We start from the raw sequence: 24,000 nt of genomic DNA, 5'->3' as shown, positions 1-24,000 counted from the left end.
ATTGTAGGTTGTTTAGAGGTTATCTGGAAATAAGTTAATAAATATGTAATAACCCAAAAACATAACTATGTTTGTACTTATAGGTAAACAGATCATTACCACAACTAAGCTACCATGTCTTTAGGGACATGTGTTGTAACATTAGTAAAAACTCATGATCCTTTAACACCTCCCTCTCTCTCTCTCTCTCTCTCTCTCTCTCTCTCTCTCTCTCTCTCCCCCCTCTTCCCTCTCTCCCTCTCCCCCCCTCTATCCCTCACCCTCTTCCCTGTCTCCCTCTCCCCCTCCCTCTCCTCTCCCCCTCTCTCTATCTCTCTTTCTCTCTCTCTCTCTCTCTCTCTCTTCTCTCTCTCTCTCTCTCTCTCTCTCTCCCCTCCTCTCTCTCTCCCTTTCCTCTCCCCTCTCTCTCTCTCTCTCTCTCTCTCTGTCTCTCTCTCTCTCTCTTCACAGCTCATGTGTGTGACAACGCCATGCTTCTCTGTCAGAACGGAGGAACGTGCCACCACCATCAGCGGTGCCACTGTGCTCCGGGTTTCAAAGGCGTCCTGTGTGAGAGGACACGATGCCAGGTCCTCGGGCCCTGCGAGGAGTACCCCACTGCTGGGCAGCCATCCCTCCACCACCCTCTCCTCCTGGTCCCTCCAGGTCTGCTCCTCTCCCTACTGCTCCCCCTGGTGGTGATATGGTTCTGCTAAGAATTGTTGTATTCATTACAACTGGCCAGTGAACTTTCAACTTGGAACTGAAGAGGTCCACTTGGCCATTTGTCAGCCATGTTGTCATTTTGAAGGACAGCAGGGCAGGACCTAATGCAAGTACATTCTGGGACTGCAGAAAGACACCTTAGATCAGATCTACAGAAAAGAGAAAGGAATTCAGCCCTGAAGGACATGGGATCAAGCAGGGACACTAAACGAGATATTACGTGCCCTGGTCCGTGGTATAAATAAGGAACCTTTATTTAATGTCAAAAGTGCAATATGATGATGGCTGATAAACTGAATGGATAACGAAGAAATGCTAATGATACTTTTGGTCAGAGAGAGACACAGACAGACAGACAGACATAAGTCAACTTAAGGAGCTTAGACACGGGCTGCGGTAAATGGCAATTGAACCATGAGAAAATCCGCATACCGTCTGTAGAGACCAGCGATCCCGGGTTGTTGTCAGCTCGAATATTGTCATTAAAACATTGTTTGATTGGTTGACAAGATGAACGATGCTCATCGGTCAACAATGTGCACCGACCGTTCAAGACTTCAGCTAATTTAATCTTTTTGGCGCCTTGAGCTCCAAGCCAGCGGAGCTGCTCACGGAGAAAGCACCACGAACCGCGTCGCTTACAAGTAAAACACTCGTATTTTTCCAATAGTGGCGGGCGGAAGTTTATGTGACCTTCTCTGCTTACCGTGGCCCGTCTGTAAACGCCTTTATATTACAATCTACAACCTTCAATCTCACTATGGTCCTGTCCCAAATGGCACCCTATTCTCTATATAGTATACCCTACTTCCTATATAGTACACCCAGTGGGTTCTGGTCAACAGTAGTAGACTGTATAAGGAATATGGGTGCCATTTAAAGGGATAGTACACCCAAATTACAAAATGACACATTGGCTATCTTATCTTGTAACCAGTCTATGGACATGTTATGATAGAAATCCGTGCTTTGGTTTTAATTCCCTGGCACTGTTTCCAAATGCTAAGGTTTATCACGTGGTACAAATTATTATTATTTTCATTTTTACCAGGCAAGTCAGTTAATAAGAACTAATTCCTATTTACAATGACGGTCTACCCCTGCCAAACCTGGACGACGCTGGGGCCAATTGTGTGCCGCCCTTTGGGACTCCCAATCACGGCCGGATGTGATACAGCCTGGATTCCAAACAGGGACTGTAGTGACACCTCTTGCACTGAGATACAGTGCCTTCAGACCACGGCGCCACTCAGGAGCCCAAATACCATTTAGGTCCTAGTAACGATATTAGAATTTTTCACTCATCATGTTAAATCCCCTGGAAGTATGTAAAATAGATTTTTGAAGCTCAACAAAGTTACGTATAGATGATATGAAAATGATGCGTGAAAAATGCTAACATCAGTACCAGGACTTGTAAGGATTTGTGCCGAAAATGTTCAAAAATAAATAGCATTTGGAAACTAAACCAAAGCATGGATTTCTGTCAAACCTTGTCCCCAGACTGCTTACAGAGTAAGAAAACCATTATGTAATTTTGGAATTTGGGTGAACTCTTAGTTTAAGACACATTTAATGACAACAGATGTTGGTATACCAACGTGTGACCTAGAAACAATGTTGACAACGTTCTCATTCTTTGGGAACAGATGAATAGTCTTCACAGAGGTTATGCCACTCAATGTGGGCCAACCAAACTGTAGAACAATCACTCTGGATCTGTCATCTGCATTACAAAGTGGTTGAGAAGTCACTCTTGGTACATATTCACCTTTCCTTCTTTCCTCCCTCCTGGTTACCTTCCCTTACCTCCTTCCCGCACTTCTATTCCTCCTACCTGTAGCTTTAGTGTCTGGTGATTTTCTTTGGCTGCTTAAAAAGGCCTTTTTTGTTTTGTCAAATACCGCACAAATGTTATGATCCAAGCTAAACTCCTTGACTACCGGTTGACTCGGAGACGAAAACTATTGTTATTTTTGTTGCCGGCTTCGTAGTCACGGAAATGCTTGTTGAGCTCACCTGTGTTGATAAAGATGATGTATCATATTGTATTGTAGCTGTATTTAATGTTTGTACAAAACAAAAAGATATTTTCATGATTTTAAGTAAATGAAAAATATGTATTACTTTGAGTTTTTTTTGTATCGTTGCTGGGCAGCTTGAGGTGGCAAGGACAACTCCTGAAGATGTCTACGACTCAGAATGCATAAAGAAATGGTTTTATTTTTCCTGATATTGTGGGTGAGACCTGCTGACATACTGTATGGAAACTGTTTACAGATACCCAGAAACACAGCTGCACCAAAGGGAATTCCAGGTGTTTATTTTGCTTTCTTTACAGACTTCAGCAGAACACATCATCCAAGTACAGAACAATAACATTACAAATTCAGTCAGATGAGACGATATATTGTTACTCTTTCAAAACCTCACGTTAGACACTCATAGCCTGCCCTGCCGTGTGTAAATTCCCCAAGATTACAGCTACAAATCCAGGTGTCTTATTGATGTCAACAACATAATAGATTTTCCAACTATAAAATATAAAAGTGTTTACGCTAAACTAACTCCATTCTACCAGTGTGTGTCCCTTCTTACATTCACGATGCAGCCGTCCTCTAGATCTCAAACCCATTTCTCCATTGTGTGGAAATGTATCAACAGGCTCCGAATGAGATGAATGTAATGACGGTAGTCCAGGTGAGAATGGTAGTTGATATAACCCATGAAACCAATGAAGAAAGGAATAGGTTCCATTAAGCTCATCTCCTTCCAGCTGGTGTTGTGACTTTGCGTATTCATGAGAGGGGAAATTAGCCTAGCTGTAAACCACAGTGGGTCACTGAATAGAAATGAAGTCACTCCTGGTGGGTGACATATTGCACCTTGAGACATTAGATTTGGCAGACTGACTGTCTTTATTATGATAAAATGAGATATTTAATAGGTGATTCTTTATGTTCTACTATTGTACATTTTCAAGAGTTTTATGCATGTTGGCCCACACATTATATTTGTCAGTGGTGTCATGGACTAGCAGTCATGCATTATCTGTTTAGGAGTGATGAAGGTTCCATTTTCCAAAATGGCTGCCCAGAAAATGGAGTAGCACATCAAATACATTTTCTGGTAACATTACAAGGCTGAGTAATCAAATCAAATCAAAATGTATTTAGTCAACAATAGGTGTAGACTAACAGTAAATACCAGGTAATAACATGGCTATATACAGAGATCCAGGTAATAACATGTCTACATACAGGGAATACCAGGTAATAACATGGTTATATACAGTGAGTACCAGGTAATAACATGGTTATATACAGAGTATCAGGAATTAACATGTCTACATACAGGGAGTACCAGGTAATAACATGGCTATATACAGAGATCCAGGTAATAACACGTCTACATACAGTGAGTACCAGGTAATAACATGGTTATATACAGAGTATCAGGAATTAACATGTCTACATACAGGGAGTACCAGGTAATAACATGGCTATATACAGGGAGTACCAGGTAATAACATGGCTATATACAGGGAGTACCAGGTAATAACATGGCTATATACAGGGAGTACTAGGTAATAACATGGCTATATACAGGGAGTACCAGGTAATAACATGGCTATATAGAGGGAGTACCAGGTAATAACATGGTTATATACAGAGTATCAGAATTAACATGGCGTACCAGGTAATAACATGGCTATATACAGGGAGTACCAGGTAATAACATGGCTATATACAGGAGTACCAGGTAATAACATGGCTATATACAGGGAGTACCAGGTAATAACATGGCTATATACAGGGAGTACCAGGTAATAACATGGCTATATACAGGGAGTACCAGGTAATAACATGGCTATATACAGGAGTACCAGGTAATAACATGGCTATATACAGGAGTACCAGGTAATAACATGGCTATATACAGGAGTACCAGGTAATAACATGGCTATATACAGGGAGTACCAGGTAATAACATGGCTATATACAGGGAGTACCAGGTAATAACATGGCTATATACAGGGAGTACCAGGTAATAACATGGCTATATAGATGGAGTACCAGGTAATAACATGGCTATATACAGGGAGTACTAGGTAATAACATGGCTATATACATAGTACCAGCTGATAACATGGTTATATACAGGGAGTACCAGGTAATAACATGGCTGAGAAGTTGACTGAGAACACATTCTCATTTATAGCAAAGGCCTGGGGAATAGTTACAGGAGAGAGGAGGGGGATGAATGAGCCAATTGTAAGTTGGAGATGTTTTGGGTGGCCATGATGGTATGAATGCCAGATTGGAAATTTAACCAGGACACCAGGGTTAATACCCCTACCATTACATGCCATGGGATCTTTAGTGATCACAGAGAGTCAAGACACCCGTTTAATGTCCCATCCGAAAGACAGCACCCTACACAAAGCAATGTCCTGGGGCATTGGGATATTTTCTTTTAGACCAGAAGAAAGGGTGTATATCCTACTGGCCTATCCTATACAGGAAGTACCAGGTAATAACATGGCTAGATACAGGGAGTACCAGGTAATAACATGGCTATATACAGGGAGTAACAGGTAATAACATGGCTATATACAGGAAGTACCAGGTAATAACATGGCTATATACAGGAAGTACCAGGTAATAACATGGCTATATACAGGAAGTACCAGGTAATAACATGGCTATATACAGGAAGTACCAGGTAATAACATGGCTATATACAGGAAGTACCAGGTAATAACATGGCTACATACAGGAAGTACCAGGTAATAACATGGCTACATACAGGAAGTACCAGGTAATAACATGGCTACATACAGGGAGTAACAGTACCGATTTGATGTGCAGGGGTACGAGGTAGTTGAGGTAGCTATATGCATATAGGTAGGGGTAAAGTGACGAGGCAACAGGATAGATAATAGACAGAAGCAGCAGTATACTGTAGGTAGGGGTAAAGGATAGATAATGTAGGTAGGGGTAAAGGATAGATAATAGACAGTAACAGCAGTATACTGTAGGTAGGGGTAAAGGATAGATAATAAACACAAACAGCAGTATACTGTAGGTAGGGGTAAAGTGACTAGACAACAGGATAGATAATAAACAGTAACAGTAGTATACTGTAAGTAGGGGTAAAGTGACTAGACAACAGGATCGATAATAGACAGTAACAGCAGTATACTGTAGGTAGGGGTAAAGGATAGATAATAGACAGTAACAGCAGTATACTGTAGGTAGGGGTAAAGGATAGATAATAGACAGTAACAGCAGTATACTGTAGGTAGCGGTAAAGTGACTAGACTACAGGATAGATAGTAGACAGTAACAGCAGTGTATGTGATGAGTGTGGCGTCAGTATGTGTGCATGTTATTCACATTTGTTTGGGCATATGTAGTGTGTGTGTGTTGAGGTGTCAGTGTAAGTATGTGTGAGTGTGTGGGTAAAATTCTGTGTGTGGGTGGAGTCTAGTGTGAGGGGTAGAGTAGAGTGTGGGGTAGAGTCCAGTGTGAGGGGTAGAGTAGAGTGTGGGGTAGAGTCCAGTGTGTGGGGTAGAGTCCAGTGTGAGGGGTAGAGTCCAGTCCAGTGTGAGGGGTAGAGTAGAGTGTGGGGTAGAGTCCAGTGTGTGGGGTAGAGTCCAGTGTGTTGGGTAGAGTCCAGTGTAAGGGGTAGAGTCCAGTGTGAGGGTAGAGTCCAGTGTGAGGGGTAGAGTCCAGTGTGGGGGTAGAGTCCAGTGTGAGGGGTAGAGTAGAGTGTGGGGTAGAGTCCAGTGTGTGGGGTAGAGTCCAGTGTGTAGAGTCCAGTGTGGGGGTAGAGTCCAGTGTGAGGGGTAGAGTAGAGTGTGGGGTAGAGTCCAGTGTGTGGGGTAGAGTCCAGTGTAAGGGGTAGAGTCCAGTGTGAGGGTAGAGTCCAGTGTGAGGGGTAGAGTCCAGTGTGGGGGTAGAGTCCAGTAGAGTGTGGGGGTAGAGTCCAGTGTGTAGAGTCCAGTGTGTTGGGTAGAGTCCAGTGTAAGGGGTAGAGTCCAGTGTGAGGGTAGAGTCCAGTGGGTAGAGTCCAGTGTGGGGGGGGTAGAGTCCAGTGTGAGGGTAGAGTCCAGTGTGAGGGGTAGAGTCCAGTGTAGAGTCCAGTGTGGGTGGAGTCTAGTGAGGGGGGTAGAGTCCAGTGTGGGGTAGAGTCCAGTGTAAGGGGTAGAGTCCAGTGCGGGGGGTAGAGTCCAGTAGAGTCCAGTGTTTGGGGTAGAGTCCAGTGTAGAGTCCAGTCTGTGGGTAGAGTCCAGTGTGGGGGGTAGAGTCCAGTGGGTAGAGTCCAGTGTGTGTGGGGTAGAGTCCAGTGTAGAGTCCAGTGTGGGGGTAGAGTCCAGTGTGAGGGGTAGAGTCCAGTGTAGAGTCCAGTGTGGGGGTAGAGTCCAGTGTGTGGGTAGAGTCCAGTGTGGGGTAGAGTCCAGTGTGTGTCCATTGTGTGGGGAGTAGTGTGGGGGTAGAGTCCAGTGTAAGGGGTAGAGTCCAGTGTGGGGGTAGAGTCCAGTGTGAGGGGTAGAGTCCAGTGCGGGGGGTAGAGTCCAGTGTGGGTGGAGTAGTGTGGGGGTAGAGTCCAGTGTGGGGGGTAGAGTCCAGTGCGGGGGTAGAGTCCAGTGCGAGGGGTAGAGTCCAGTGTTTGGGGTAGAGTCCAGTGTGGGGTGTAGAGTCCAGTCTGTGGGTAGAGTCCAGTGTGGGGGTAGAGTCCAGTGTGTGGGGTAGAGTCCAGTGTGTGGGGTAGAGTCCAGTGTGGGGTAGAGTCCAGAGTCCAGTGTGTGGGGTAGAGTTCAGTGTGGGGGTAGAGTCCAGTGTGTGGGTAGAGTCCAGTATGGGGGTAGAGTCCAGTGTGGGGGTAGTCCAGTGTGAGGGGTAGAGTCCAGTGTGTGGGGTAGAGTCCAGTGTGGGGGTAGAGTCCAGTGTGGGGTAGAGTCCAGTGTGTAGAGTCCAGTGTGAGAGTCCAGAGTCCAGTGCGGGGGTAGAGTCCAGTGTGGGGTGTAGAGTCCAGTGTGTGGGTAGAGTCCAGTGTGGGGGTAGAGTCCAGTGTGTGTTGTAGAGTCCATTGTGTGGGGTAGAGTCTAGTGTGGGGGGTAGAGTCCAGTGTGGGGTGTAGTGTCCAGTGTGGGGTAGAGTCCAGTGTGGGGGTAGAGTCCAGTGTGAGGGGTACAGTCCAGTGCGGGGGGTAGAGTCCAGTGTGTTGGGTAGAGTCCAGTGTAAGGGGTAGAGTCCAGTGTGAGGGTAGAGTCCAGTGTGGGGTAGAGTCCAGTGTGGGGGTAGAGTCCAGTGTGAGGGGTAGAGTAGAGTGTGGGGTAGAGTCCAGTGTGAGGGGTAGAGTAGAGTGTGGGGTAGAGTCCAGTGTGTGGGGTAGAGTCCAGTGTGAGGGGTAGAGTCCAGTGTGGGGGTAGAGTCCAGTGTGAGGGGTAGAGTAGAGTGTGGGGTAGAGTCCAGTGTGTGGGGTAGAGTCCAGTGTGTTGGGTAGAGTCCAGTGTGTAGAGTCCAGTGTGGGGTAGAGTCCAGTGTGGGGGTAGAGTCCAATGTGTGGGGTAGAGTCCAGTGTGAGGGGTAGAGTAGAGTGTGGGGTAGAGTCCAGTGTGTGGGGTAGAGTCCAGTGTGTTGGGTAGAGTCCAGTGTAAGGGGTAGAGTCCAGTGTAGAGTCCAGTGGTAGAGTCCAGTGTGGGGGGGGTAGAGTCCAGTGTGGGGGTAGAGTCCAGTGTGAGGGTAGAGTCCAGTGTGTCCAGTGTGGGTAGAGTCAGTAGAGTCCAGTGGGGGTAGAGTCCAGTGTGGGTGGAGTCTAGTGAGGGGGTCCAGTCCAGTCCAGTGTGGGGTAGAGTCCAGTGTAGTCCAGGGGTAGAGTCCAGTGTGGGGGTAGAGTCCAGTGTGGGGGTAGAGTCCAGTGTGTGGGGTCCAGAGTTCCAGTGTGGGGGTAGAGTCCAGTGTGTGGGTAGAGTCCAGTATGGGGGTAGAGTCCAGTGTGGGGGTATAGTCCAGTGTGAGGGGTAGAGTCCAGTGTGTGGGGTAGAGTCCAGTGTGGGGGGTCCAGTGTGTGGGTAGAGTCCAGTGTGGGGGTAGAGTCCAGTGTGGCGGGGGGTAGAGTCCAGTGTGGGGGTAGAGTCCAGTAGAGTCCAGTGTGGGGGGTAGAGTCCAGTGTGTGGGGTAGAGTCCATTGTGTGGGTAGAGTCTAGTGTGGGGGGTAGAGTCCAGTGTGGGGTGTAGAGTCCAGTGTGGGGGTAGAGTCCAGTGTGTGTGGGGTAGAGTTCAGTGTGGGGGTAGAGTCCAGTGTGGGGTAGAGTCCAGTATGGGGGGTAGAGTCCAGTGTGGGGGTATAGTCCAGTGTGAGGGGTAGAGTCCAGTGTGTGGGGTAGAGTCCAGTGTGGGGTGTAGAGTCCAGTGTGTGGGGTAGAGTCCAGTGTGGCGGGTAGAGTCAGTGTGGGGGGTAGAGTCCAGTGGGGGGTAGAGTCCAGTGTGGGGTGTAGAGTCCAGTGTGTGGGTAGAGTCCAGTGTGGGGGTAGAGTCCAGTGTGTGGGGTAGAGTCCATTGTGTGGGTAGAGTCTAGTGTGGGGGGTAGAGTCCAGTGTGGGGTGTAGAGTCCAGTGTGTGGGTAGAGTCCAGTGTGGGGGTAGAGTCCAGTGTGGGGGTAGAGTCCAGTGTGTGTGCATAGAGTCAGTACAAGAGAGTTAGTTTTAAAAAAAGTGACAAAATGCAGGTTGTCCGGGTAGCCATTTGATAATCTATTTAGCAGTCTTGTTTAGCATCCTCATTGCTAGAAACTTTTCAGCCGTCCTGTTGGTTCCAGACTTGGTACAACGGTACTACTTGCCGTGTAGTAGCAGAGAGAACCGTTTATGGCTCGGGTGGCTGGTGTCTTGGTGATGAAGAGGTGTGCGGAAGGCTGTACGCATCTGTTAATGCAATAAACATTCTTTTGACACTTCGCCCAGGCTCCTGGCTCAGCCGTAGTTGGACATTTCAAAATCACTTTTTAAAAGTTATATGTCTCTTAGATAGAGATGAAGCTCAAGAGAGTAGGATACATGACTGTAAAGGGACCACAACTCTAAATCATAGTAGCAGGTGCAGGACGCTGTTGAAATATACATCCTCCTCAGACACTGAAAACCAGCATCATTTCTCTACATGACCTGCTTACTAAGACAGAATAGACTGTGGGTATGCAGGCTGCTCGCTCGTGAAATTCACAACTAGGTTACAAATCTTTTCTCAATTTATCATCACTAATTGCATTCCTTTGAAACCACCTTGTTTTTCAGTCCCGAAGCTACAAAGTCTGAAAGTACAGTATAATGGTATAATGGTACAGTATATGGTATAGTATAATATATAGTACAGTATAATAGATAGTATAATATAGTATAATCCTTTGAAACCACCTTGTTTTTCAGTCCCGAAGCTACAAAGTCTGAAAGTAAACGTGTTTTACCTCAACATAAAGGCACGTTTCCTCAAAAAGCTACAGTATAATGGTACAGTATATAGTATAGTATAATATATAGTACAGTATAATATATAGTACAGTATAATGGTACAGTATATAGTACATATAATGGTACAGTATAATGGTACAATATAATATATAGTACAGTATAATATATAGTACAATATATAGTACAGTATAATATATAGTACAGTATAATATATAGTACAATATATAGTACAGTATAATATATAGTACAGTATAATTTCTAGTACAATATATAGTACAGTATAATATATAGTACAGTATAATATATAGTACAATATATAGTACAGTATAATAAATAGTACAATATATAGTACAGTATATTGTAAAGTATATTGATACAGTATATAGTACATATATTGGTACAGTATTTAGTATAGTATAATATATAGTACAGTATAATATATAGTACAGTATAATAAATAGTACAATATATAGTACAGTATATTGTAAAGTATATTGATACAGTATATAGTACATATATTGGTACAGTATATAGTATAGTATAATATATAGTACAGTATAATAAATAGTACAATATATAGTACAGTATATTGTAAAGTATATTGATACAGTATATAGTACATATATTGGTACTGTATATTGTATAGTATAATATATAGTACAGTATAATATATAGTACAGTATAATAAATAGTACAATATATAGTACAGTATATTGTAAAGTATATTGATACAGTATATAGTACATATAATGGTACAGTATATAGTATAGTATAATATATAGTACAGTATAATAAATAGTACAATATATAGTACAGTATATTGTAAAGTATATTGTATAGTATAATATATAGTACAGTATAATATATAGTACAGTATAATAAATAGTACAATATATAGTACAGTATATTGTAAAGTATATTGATACAGTATATAGTACATATATTGGTACAGTATATTGTATAGTATAATATATAGTACAGTATAATATATAGTACAGTATAATAAAAAGTACAATATATAGTACAGTATATTGTAAAGTATATTGATACAGTATATACTACATATAATGGTACAGTATATAGTATAGTATAATATATAGTATAGTATAATATATAGTACAGTATAATAAATAGTACAATATATAGTACAGTATATTGTAAAGTATAATAATACAGTATATAGTACAGTATAATGGCACAGTATATGGTACAGTATATAGTTTGGCTGACTGGCTGGCTAGTTATGGGTTATCATCAAAGTGTTCACAGAATTCTAATAAAATGTCTATTGTGGCTTCGTTCCAAGGGCACTGTATAGGGAAAAGGGTACCATTTGAAACGAAACCCCAATAGTCCTTTCAATTGACGTTTGTGCACTTTAACAATGCTGTATTTAATGCGCTATGAGCTTACGGTACACCGTGGGTGGTCGAGAATTGTTACCATGTTACAGTAGATGGGTAGGTAACACTGGGACAGGGAGGAAAGAAACACCTAGGGATTTAGCTAGCTAGCTAGCTGGCTGGCGGTGTTCTACGTCCCCAGAGACACAGCAGCCGTTAGCAGAGACGGACTGGTCAAAAGGGCAATTCTGTCAGATGCCATATGGGCCGGTCCATCTTTAGCTCGTTGGGACCTGTCAATATTCGGGAGTTTTGTGCAAAAAATTATCATCATTTGGCTAGTTATAGAAGAAATAAATGGGACAGTGGGGGCCACAAGGGGGGGGAAACGGGCCTGTGTATATTAAGGCCAGAGCCGGTTTCTGGTCCCAGTCTGTCCCTGGCAGTGAGTGGTATCTTGGTGCTTCCTTTCCCTTTACACTTGAGAAGAGAGGGTATTAGTGAGGACGTTCTTAGACATGAGCAGCCTACGTAGACACACACAACACACACACACACACACACACACACACACACACACACACACACACACACACACACACACACACACACACACACACACACACACACACACACACACACACACACACACACACACACAGACACGGTGTAGCCTAGTCTTTGGGTTCTGTCCCTGTCAGCATTGGTCGGTTGCACCCATACGAGAGAGAGACCCTTATATAACACGTCCACAGCAGACCTGGGTTCAGATACTATTCAAAATACTATTCAAATACTCTGAGTGTTTGTTTTAACCTGCCTGGAGTGCCAGGTGGATGGGGTTTGTAGTTGTTTGTTTTAGCCTGCCTGGAGTGCCAGGTGGATGGGGTTTGTAGTTGTTTGTTTTAGCCTGCCTGGAGTGCCAGGTGGATGGGGTTTGTAGTTGTTTGTTTTAGCCTGCCTGGAGTGCCAGGTGGATGGGGTTTGTAGTTGTTTGTTTTAACCTGCCTGGAGTGCCAGGTGGATGGGGTTTGTAGTTGTTTGTTTTAGCCTGCCTGGAGTGCCAGGTGGATGGGGTTTGTAGTTTTCCAGTTATTCTATTGGTTCTACTTTTGGTCAATACTAGTGCACTCTATAGGGAATACGGAGCCATTTGGGACTCACTCCTGGTGTTCTGTATCTGGGAAACAACATGCTCAGCAGCTGCCAGGTGGAAACTGGGAGGTTCATCTTATTAGCGATACAATATCCATATTCAATTCAGCACAGCAGCAGCTTCCCTGTCTGTCTGCAAAACACCAGACGTGTTCTGTACTTGCAAAACACCAGTTAGTATTGGTAGGGCACGGGGAGTGAGAGTAAGCTAGACTTTCTCAACTCTTTCTGTGTTTTTAAGTTAAGTTGTTATTGAAAATTGCGCTCATCCATAATAAGGTACTGCTTAGTCCCCTTGGTTCACATTTGAGGGGGGAAGTACTTTCTCCCCCAAATTCAGAGGATTATTTAAATATTAATAATGTTTATTCTAGAAAGGGGAGGCAAAATGACTTACTAATTCAAAATGTTTTCTTCAGGCTGGTTTTAGAAATGTGTGTTTCCATCAGCCGTGTATTTTGAGAGTTTTTTGAGGATCCCTGAACAAAGGCTGTGGATCTCAGTTCAGCTCAGGCTTTAGCTCAGCGGGCTAACACAGTCCTATGATGCACCAAAGACCTCGGTTTGAACCCAGCTGGTCACATGTACACAGTGATTTGTTGTACACAATGATTTGTTGCGTGAAGTCGCTAGTCAGCAAAAACAGCCCAGCTCTGTAACTCTAGGAAGGTCGTCTATACTTCTCCTTGACCTCAATCACTACATAGGCTTGAGTTACTAGCATCTCTGTCACATCTCTGTTGCAGTAGTTGCCAATACACAGGACGTATAATACCTGGTGTGGTACCTCACTAGAAGATGTGTATTACCTGCTACAGTATCTCACTAGAAGATGTATATTACCTGCTATGGTACCTCACTAGAAGTTGTATATTACCTGCTATGGTACCTCACTAGAAGATGTATATTACCTGGTGTGGTACCTCACTAGAAGATGTATATTACCTGCTATGGTACCTCACTAGATGATGTGTATTACCTGCTACAGTATCTCACTAGAAGTTGTATATTACCTGCTATGGTACCTGTCACGCCCTGGTCAAAGTATTTTGTGTTCATCTTTATGTATTTGGTCAGGCCAGGGTGTGGCATGGGGTTTTTGTAATTGTGGTGTGTTTGTCTTGGGGTTTTGGTGGTGGTATTGGGATTGTAGCTTAGTGGGTTGTCTAGCAAAGTCTATGGCTGTCTGGAGTGGTTCTCAATCAGAGGCAGATGCTTATCGTTGTCTCTGATTGGGAACCATATTTAAGCAGCCATATTCTTTGAGTTTGTCGTGGGTGATTGTCCTTAGTGTCCTATGTGTACTCGTTGTTAGTTTGCACCAGATAGGCTGTTTCGGTTTCGTTTATTGTTTTTTGTAAGTTCGTATTTTTTTGTTATATTAAACATGGATCGCAATCGACACGCTGCAGTTTGGTCCGACTCTCTTTCATCACCACTAGAAAACCGTTACAGAATCACCCACCACCAACGGACCAAGCGGCGTGTCAACAGGCAGGAGCAGCCGTATAAAAGGAGATGCTCACCAAGGATTTCTGGTCATGGGAGGAGATCTTCGACGGGAGAGGACCCTGGGCTAAACCAGGGGACCTGCTACAGTACCTCACTGTGTGTAGCCGCCCAAAGGAGCAACAGGAGAAGAGGCAACAGAGGCAACAGCAGCAGGAGCAGCAGCAGCTACAGTGGGAGAGGTTGCACCACCTGGAGTTATGGACATGGGAGGAGGAATTGGACGGTAAAGGACCCTGGAATGAGCCTGAGATTATTGTCGCCCCAAAGCCGAGCTGGAGGCAGCAAAAGCAGAGAGGCGGCATTATGAGGAGCTAGCACGGCAGAGCGGATGGAAGCCCGAGAGTCAGCCCCAAAAATTTCTTGGGGCTTACAGGAGTATGGCTATGCCAGGTAGGAGACCTGCGCAAACTCCCTGTGCTTACCGGGGGCTGAGAGACCGGGCAGGCACCGTGTTATGCTGTGGAGCGCACGGTGTCTCCAGTGCGGGTGCACAGCCCGGTTCTAGAAGGTATATTCCAGCTCCGCGTATCGGCCGGGCTAGATTGAGCTGTCGAGCCAAATGCCATGAAGCCGGCTCTACGCATCTGGTCCCCAGTGCGTCTCCTTGGGCCGGCTTACATGGCACCAGCCTTGCGCTCGGTGTCTCCGGTTCGCCTGCATAGCCCAGTGCAGGCTATTCCACCTCGCCGCACTGGCAGGGTGGTACCTAGAAGAGCATTCAACCAGGTAAGGTTGGGCAGGCTCGGTGCTCAAGAGCTCCAGTGCGCCTGCACGGTCCGGTCTATCCAGTACCACCTCCACACCCCAGCCCTCCGGTAGCAGCTCCCCGCACCAGGCTTCCTGTGCGTGTCCTCGGTCCAGTACCACCAGTACCAGCACCACGCATCAGGCCTACAGTGCGCCTCGCCTCTCCAGAAGCTGTCGGAGCCTTTCTCCTCTCCTGCGCTGCCGAAGTCTCCCGCCTATCTAGCGCTGTCGGAGCTTTCCTCATCTCCAGCGCTGCCGGAGTCTCCCGCCTGTTCAGCGCAGCCAGAGCTGCCAGTCTGCATGAAGCAGCCAGAGCTGTCAGTCTACATGAAGCAGCCCGCGCTGCCAGTCTGCATGAAGCAGCCAGTCTACATGGAGCAGCCAGAACTGTCAGTCCGCATGGAGCAGCCAGAGCTGTCAGTCCGCATGGAGCAGCCAGAGCTGTCAGTCCGCATGGAGCAGCCAGAGCTGTCAGTCCGCATGGAGCAGCCAGAGCTGTCAGTCCGCATGGAGCAGCCAGAGCTGTCAGTCTACATGAAGCAGCCCGAGCTGCCAGTCTGCATGAAGCAGTCAGTCTACATGGAGCAGCCAGAGCTGTCAGTCCGCATGGAGCAGCCAGAGCTGTCAGTCTACATGAAGCAGCCCGAGCTGCCAGTCTGCATGAAGCAGCCAGTCTACATGGAGCAGCCAGAGCTGTCAGTCTGCATGAAGCAGCCAGAGATGTCAGTCTGCATAGAGCAGCCAGTCTGCATGGAGCAGCCAGTCTGCATGGAGCTGCCAGTCTGCATGGAGCTGCCAGTCTGCCGGAGCTGCCAGTCTGCACTAGAAGCTGTCAGTCTGCACGGAGCTGTCAGTCTGCACGGAGCTGTCAGTCTGTATGTAGGAGCTGCCAGTCTGCAAGAAGCTGCCAGTCAGCACGGAGCCGCCAGAGCGGTCAGTCTGTAAGAAGCCGCCAGAGCTGTCAGCCTATATGGGGCAGCTAGTGCCGCCAGTCTGCCCAGCGCCGCCAGTGCCCCCAGTCTGCCCAGCGCCGCCAGTCTGTCCAGCGTCGCCAGTCTGCCCAGCGATCGCCAGTCTGCCCAGCGATCGCCAGTCTGCCCAGCGTCGCCAGTCTGCCCAGCACCGCCAGTCTGCCCAGCACCGCCAGTCTGCCCAGCGCCGCCAGTCTGCCCAGAAGATGTACCAGTCTGCCCAGCGCCGCCAGTCTGCCCAGCGATGCCAGTCTGCCCAGCGCCGCCAGTCTGCCCAGCATCGCCAGTCTGCCCAGCGCCGCCAGTCTGCCCAGCGCCGCCAGATCTGCCAGTCTGCCCAGCGCCGCCAGATCTGCCAGTCAGCCAGACTCTTCCAGATCTGCCAGTCAACCAGACTCTTCCAGATCTGCCAGTCAGCCAGACTCTTCCAGATCTGCCAGTCAGCCAGACTCTTCCAGATCTGCCAGTCAGCCAGACCCTTCCAGATCTGCCAGTCAACCAGACTCTTCCAGATCTGCCAGTCAACCAGACTCTTCCAGATCTGCCAGTCAACCAGACTCTTCCAGATCTGCCAGTCAGCCAGGATCTGCCAGTCAGCCAGGATCTGCCAGTCAGCCAGGATCTGCTGAGACCACCAGCCAGCCAGGAGCTGGTAGATCTATTTACCGGCCTGAGCTTACCTCTCACTCCTGAGCTTACCCTCTCACTCCTGAGCTTCCTCTCACTCCTGAGCTTCCTCTCACTCCTGAGCTTCCTCTCACTCCTGAGCTTCCTCTCACTCCTGAGCTTCCTCTCACTCCTGAGCTTTCTCTCACTCCTGAGCTTTCTCTCACTCCCGAGCTTCCCCTCAGTCCCGAGCTGCCTCGGTCCCGAGCTGTCCTTCAGTCCCGATCTGCCTCCTCAGTCCAGTGGGGTTCTGGGTGAGGACTACTAGGCCATGGTCGGCGGCGGTAGGGTGGACTATCCAGGGACGAAGGGAGAGGGGACTAGAAGACATTAAAGGAGTGGGGTCCACGTACCCGCGCCTAGGATGCCGCCACCATGGACAGACGCCCACCCGGACCCTCCCTATTGTTTTGAGGTGGTACCTCACTAGAAGATGTATAGTCCGCACCTTAGGGGGTTCTGTCACGCCCTGGTCAAAGTATTTTGTGTTCATCTTTATGTATTTGGTCAGGCCAGGGTGTGGCATGGGGTTTTGTAATTGTGGTGTGTTTGTCTTGGGGTTTTGGTGGTGGTATTGGGATTGTAGCTTAGTGGGTTGTCTCAGCAAAGTCTATGGCTGTCTGGAGTGGTTCTCAATCAGAGGCAGATGCTTATCGTTGTCTCTGATTGGGAACCATATTTAGAAGCAGCCATATTCTTTGAGTTTGTCGTGGGTGATTGTCCTTAGTGTCCTATGTGTACTCGTTGTTAGTTTGCACCAGATAGGCTGTTTCGGTTTCGTTTATTGTTTTTTGTAAGTTCGTGTTTTTTTTGTTATATTAAACATGGATGTATAATCGACACGCTGCAGTTTGGTCCGACTCTCTTTCATCACCACTAGAAAACCGTTACAGTACCTCACTAGAAGATGTATAATACCTGGTGTGGTACCTCACTAGAAGATGTATAATACCTGGTGTGGTACCTCACTAGAAGTTGTATATTACCTGCTACAGTATCTCACTAGAAGTTGTATATTACCTGCTATGGTACCTCACTAGAAGATGTATAATACCTGGTGTGGTACCTCACTAGAAGATGTATAATACCCGGTGTGGTACCTCACTAGAAGATGTATATTACCTGGTGTGGTACCTCACTAGAAGATGTATATTACCTGGTGTGGTACCTCACTAGAAGATGTATATTACCTGGTGTGGTACCTCACTAGAAGATGTATATTACCTGGTGTGGTACCTCACTAGAAGATGTATAATACCCGGTGTGGTACCTCACTAGAAGATGTATAATACCTGGTGTGGTACCTCACTAGAAGATGTATAATACCTGGTGTGGTACCTCACTAGAAGATGTATATTACCTGGTGTGGTACCTCACTAGAAGATGTTTAATACCTGGTGTGGTACCTCACTAGAAGATGTATATTACCTGGTGGTACCTCACTAGAAGATGTATATTACCTGGTGTGGTACCTCACTAGAAGATGTATAATACCTGGTGTGGTACCTCACTAGAAGATGTATAATACCTGGTGTGGTACCTCACTAGAAGATGTATAATACCCGGTGTGGTACCTCACTAGAAGATGTATAATACCCGGTGTGGTACCTCACTAGAAGATGTGTATTACCTACTACAGTATCTCACTAGAAGTTGTGTATTACCTGCTATGGTACCTCACTAGAAGATGTATATTACCTGGTATGGTACCTCACTAGAAGATGTATATTACCTGGTGTGGTACCTCACTAGAAGATGTATATTACCTGGTGTGGTACCTCACTAGAAGATGTATAATACCTGGTGTGGTACCTCACTAGAAGATGTATAATACCTGGTGTGGTACCTCACTAGAAGATGTATAATACCTGGTGTGGTACCTCACTAGAAGATGTATAATACCCGGTGTGGTACCTCACTAGAAGATGTATATTACCTGGTGTGGTACCTCACTAGAAGATGTATATTACCTGGTGTGGTACCTCACTAGAAGATGTATAATACCCGGTGTGGTACCTCACTAGAAGATGTATAATACCTGGTGTGGTACCTCACTAGAAGATGTATAATACCTGGTGTGGTACCTCACTAGAAGATGTATAATACCCGGTGTGGTACCTCACTAGAAGATGTATAATACCTGGTGTGGTACCTCACTAGAAGATGTATATTACCTGGTGTGGTACCTCACTAGAAGATGTATAATACCTGGTGTGGTACCTCACTAGAAGATGTATATTACCTGGTGTGGTACCTCACTAGAAGATGTATAATACCTGGTGTGGTACCTCCCAAGAAGATGTATAATACCTGGTGTGGTACCTCACTAGAAGATGTATAATACCTGGTGTGGTACCTCACTAGAAGATGTATAATACCTGGTGTGGTACCTCACTAGAAGATGTATAATACCTGGTGTGGTACCTCCCAAGAAGATGTATAATACCCGGTGTGGTACCTCACTAGAAGATGTATAATACCTGGTGTGGTACCTCACTAGAAGATGTATAATACCTGGTGTGGTACCTCACTAGAAGATGTATAATACCTGGTGTGGTACCTCACTAGAAGATGTATAATACCTGGTGTGGTACCTCACTAGAAGATGTATAATACCTGGTGTGGTACCTCACTAGAAGATGTATAATACCTGGTGTGGTACCTCACTAGAAGATGTATATTACCTGGTGTGGTACCTCACTAGAAGATGTATATTACCTGGTGTGGTACCTCACTAGAAGATGTATAATACCTGGTGTGGTACCTCACTAGAAGATGTATAATACCTGGTGTGGTACCTCACTAGAAGATGTATATTACCTGGTGTGGTACCTCACTAGAAGATGTATAATACCTGGTGTGGTACCTCCCAAGAAGATGTATAATACCTGGTGTGGTACCTCACTAGAAGATGTATAATACCTGGTGTGGTACCTCACTAGAAGATGTATAATACCCGGTGTGGTACCTCACTAGAAGATGTATATTACCTACTACAGTATCTCACTAGAAGTTGTATATTACCTGGTGTGGTACCTCACTAGAAGATGTATAATACCTGGTGTGGTACCTCACTAGAAGATGTATAATACCTGGTGTGGTACCTCACTAGAAGATGTATAATACCCGGTGTGGTACCTCACTAGAAGATGTATAATACCTGGTGTGGTACCTCACTAGAAGATGTATGTTACCCGGTGTGGTCAGTGGTGTATTATAGTTTTGCGGGGTCTCTCCCCAAGGTATGAGCAAGGCCCCCCCCCCTCCAAAAAAATTATATATATATATTACACATTTTGCCATGAGGCTGAGAGAAAATGTTGCTGTTTTAGATCTCATACAGTACATTACTCTTAATATTAACAACATTTGAAGTATATATTTTGATATACCAAAATATCACCATGTAAAGGAACTACCTCGTAATTTTGTTTTAAAAAATAAATATATATATGAATATTGTCGTAAGATGCAACAAACTGGATTCATGTCAACTTTGTCAGACACCATAAAATGTATTTGTTTAATGGCCTTCAAGTATTTAATGGACTTTAATTCTAACATTAGATTATTCAAATATTTAACACAATATTTAATATATTTCATTATTCACTTTAAAATTCCCAATAAAAACATAACCATTCTATCAGATCTTTCAGCTCTGATGGAGTTTACGTTTTACGAAGTTGACAAAAAGATAAGAATTTATCTTCATTAAAGTGGTATACACAGTAGCAATTTAGTTTTTCCTCAGTTGATTTATGACTCTAAAACCTAATGAAATGTAACATATTTGAACCAACATGAATATACTATCTTAATCTATCAGGGAGATGGAGTTGACAGATTATGGTTGTCACCATGGTGATTCCGATATTGTTAATTCTTTCAAAAGTAGAGAACTTTACAGACCATTAGTGGTTTTGTTGTACTACATGTAATGAGGATATGAATAAGGGGTCCTTAAGGATATAGCTGTCCCTGCTCATTCCTGATTCATTTAGGATTTTAGACAAATCTGACAGAGTGGACCAAATCTCCGGACACATCTTTTAGGAATCACAGTTTTAAGAGAAATATGATTTCACATATGTCACATAGGGCTATTGCAAGAAACTACATATTATTTGTTTTATTGTAAATTATTGCATTTTTAAATTGCTCCGGACAAAGGCATTTGCAGGCATAAAGCCGACATGAAAATTGAATAATTTTGCTTATAAAATTCACCTAAATAAAAATGTTCAGGTTAAATAATGCAACAAAATTTCAACAATAAAAATAAAGTTTCCCGGCCAGGCAAGGATGTTCCCGACTTTCAAGAATAAGACAAAGACTGGTAATTAAGGTGTTCCACTATTTAAACGTTTTAAAAATGACAAGTTTTTATTTTTTTATTCAAATTTATTTAACCAGGACAAAGACTGGTGTGTAATTAAGATGTTCCACAAGGACAAAACTGGTGTGTAATTAAGATGTTCCACTAGAACAAATCAATAAATGCTGCCATAAGGGACTTCTTCTCTCTCTCTCTGTTGGGTGAGCACACCTATTCCCTATGTAGTGCACTATTTTAGTCCAGGACCCAATGGCACCCTATTCCCTATGTAGTGCACTACTTTTGGCCCAAGCCTCAAGTTTATTTAGACATTTATTTCAGATTTGCATAGAGTTATTATGTTTGACTATGTAATGGGGTTAATTAAAGAACACAAACACAATAGCCCCCAACCCAAACACCACCTCCACACACATCATGTTGTCCTTCCTGCCCATCATTGGAATAGGCGGTTGGTTCATAATCGATCTGTCCTCTCCACTCCAGAACAGTAGAGAGATTTTAGTAAATCCTGTCCATTAACACTTCAACACATCAGGAACAGCACTTATGTTGGGCTGGGAGGGTTACGACACGCAAAACCATCAAGCCACCATCAGCTGGCTCAGCACTGCAAGGACGCTAAGGGGGCCACTGACCCCTCGAGGACACAGGGTTTCTGGAACACCTGGGCGGCTGGAGACTGGCACAGAGAAATAAGAAACAATAAGAAGAACAAGATAATTGGGGTCTAATATATTCCAGATGCACTCCAAATTTTCAAAGAATCGTACTTCAAAAAGGCATAATAAAAAAATTAAAAAACATGATAAAACAGTTTGCTCGTGTTCATAAACCAATCTGATGCACCTCAAGGACACAGAGGACGTCTGAACTGGCTGTTAGCCAGAGATCACAATATTATATTTATAATGTTCAACAATCAATGGGTAAATCAGTAGGACTATTTCTCATTGATTGAAATTGTCACATCTACTCCCTCTCCTCTCCTCCGGCGTTGCCCGGTTTACTAACCACCGGCCCTGGCTACACATCATTACGCACACCTGGGCCTCATCATTACACACACCTGGGCCTCATCATTACGCACACCTGGGCATCATCATTACGCGCTTGATCATCAGACACACCTGGACTCTATCATTTTCCTGATTGCTCCCCATATATATATATATATATATATATATATATATATATGTATAGCCCTGTGTACTTATTTCCAATCAGGCGCTGTTGGCTCTATTTCCTGTCCTGATGGTACGTTTGTGTTCTGTTAAACTCCCCAACTGTACCTGCTTCCTGACTCCCAGCTTCTTTGTAACAGAAATTGACCCTTGACTTGCCCAAAAAAAATCTTACAGAGAACGTACCTCTCATTTTCCAGTGGGTCCTATGAAAGGCTGCAATAAAACATCCCCGCACGTTCAGAAAGCAATCTGATGCCTCACCACCCCATCATCTCATCTGAACTCACACCAATCAATAAAACATCTGCCTTCCCCACATGTTTAGAAAGCAATCTGATGCCCCGCCCCCATCATCTCATCTCAACTCACACCAATCAATAAAACATCTGCCTTCCCCACATGTTTAGAAAGCAATCTGATGCCCCGCCCCGCCCCCCCATCATCTCATCTCAACTCACACCAATCAATAAAACATTTCACACGTTTAGAAAGCAATCTGATGCCCCCCCATCATCTCATCTCAACTGCAATCAATAAAACATCCCCACATGTTTAGAAAGCAATCTGATGCCCCGCCCCCATCATCTCATCTCAACTCACACCAATCAATAAAACATCTGCCTTCCCCACATGTTTAGAAAGCAATCTGATGCCCCGCCCCGCCCCCCATCATCTCATCTCAACTCACACCAATCAATAAAACATCCCCACACGTTTAGAAAGCAATCTGATGCCCCGCCCCCATCATCTCATCTCAACTCAACCAATCTAAAGCCTCCTCATCCGAATAGAACGCACACGAATTTCAAATAAAACTTTGATTTGAAATAATGATTAAAATAAACATTGATTTGATTTGACACACACTAGCAGCAATCAGCTGTGGTGTTACAGACTGTAACCATTCTCTACCATTCAGCATGACAGGATATAAAAGCTCTTGTCTACTTTCTCAATGTAAAACTAAGCAACGACTATCCTTCTAGTGCCAAAGAGCCTGAATTTCAAATCAACCCCAGTTGGGATTAGCATTTCCGCACCACAACCCCCCAGTAACTAACACCCTCTTGGAGACATGACAATTGCTGGATTAAACTGACGGTGTCCAGGCACCCATAAATAAAATATGCCATTCCCAGACACACGCACACATGCACACACATAGTGTTCCCTGAGCCAGTCTAGAATAAAACTGTTTATACTGATTGTAATCATGTTCTGGGAGGATGATGACGAGAGGAGCTAGCGCCTAGTGAGCACTGAGCTACAAACCAAACAAACAAACACAACGTTAAATTAACAAACTAACGTAAGGAAAAACTTTCACAGCCTTCTGAAGAGACACTTCAACAGTCATAATACGGATGTTCTTAGAGAATGACCTTGAGAGAGGGAGAGACAAAGAGAGACAGAGACAGAGACAGAGAGAGGGAGGAGAGGAGAGGAGAGGAGAGGAGAGGAGAGGAGAGGAGAGGAGAGGAGAGGAGAGGAGAGGAGAGGAGAGGAGAGGAGAGGAGAGGAGAGGAGAGGAGAGGAGAGGAGAGGAGAGGAGAGGAGAGGAGAGGAGAAGAGAGGAGAGGAGAGGAGAGGGAATGAAAAAGAGAGACAGAGAGAGAGAAAGAGAATGAAAGAGACAGAGAGAGAGAAAGAGACAGAAAGAGAGGGTGAAAGACACAGAGAGAGAGAGAGAAAGAGAGAATGAAAGAGAGACAGAGAGGAGAGAGAAAACCTAGAAGCATCTGCTTGTGTGGTACAGTAATTTGACTTAAAGTTCCATAACGACCATTAGCCCTGCATTTGCATGGTAGCTACAATTGAAGTAAACGCTCCATAAGCTCAATACGGACTCTATCAGCTCTATAAGGACTCTATCAGCGCTAGGGACTCTATCAGCTCCATA

The 24,000-nt window shown here is 44.9% G+C and overlaps 1 protein-coding gene across 2 annotated transcripts in view; it reads left to right on the top strand.

Annotated features, from left to right (window-relative positions):
* Window positions 1–1,758, top strand: part of LOC112238181 (netrin-G1-like) — a 150,703-nt gene extending 148,945 nt beyond the window's left edge. For both annotated transcript variants that reach the window (XM_042329156.1, XM_042329155.1), the window contains one exon: window positions 451–1,758. In XM_042329156.1, coding sequence (XP_042185090.1) covers window positions 451–695 — 245 coding nt within the window. In that variant the 3' untranslated portion in view covers window positions 696–1,758. The remainder of the gene's footprint in view (window positions 1–450) is intronic.
* Window positions 1,759–24,000: the final 22,242 nt, after the last annotated feature.

Source organism: Oncorhynchus tshawytscha, linkage group LG10 (assembly GCF_018296145.1).
Source record: "Oncorhynchus tshawytscha isolate Ot180627B linkage group LG10, Otsh_v2.0, whole genome shotgun sequence".
NCBI lineage: Eukaryota > Metazoa > Chordata > Actinopteri > Salmoniformes > Salmonidae > Oncorhynchus > Oncorhynchus tshawytscha.
The sequence above is the reverse complement of the archived record's forward strand: the minus strand, read 5'-3'. Positions and strand labels throughout refer to the sequence as shown.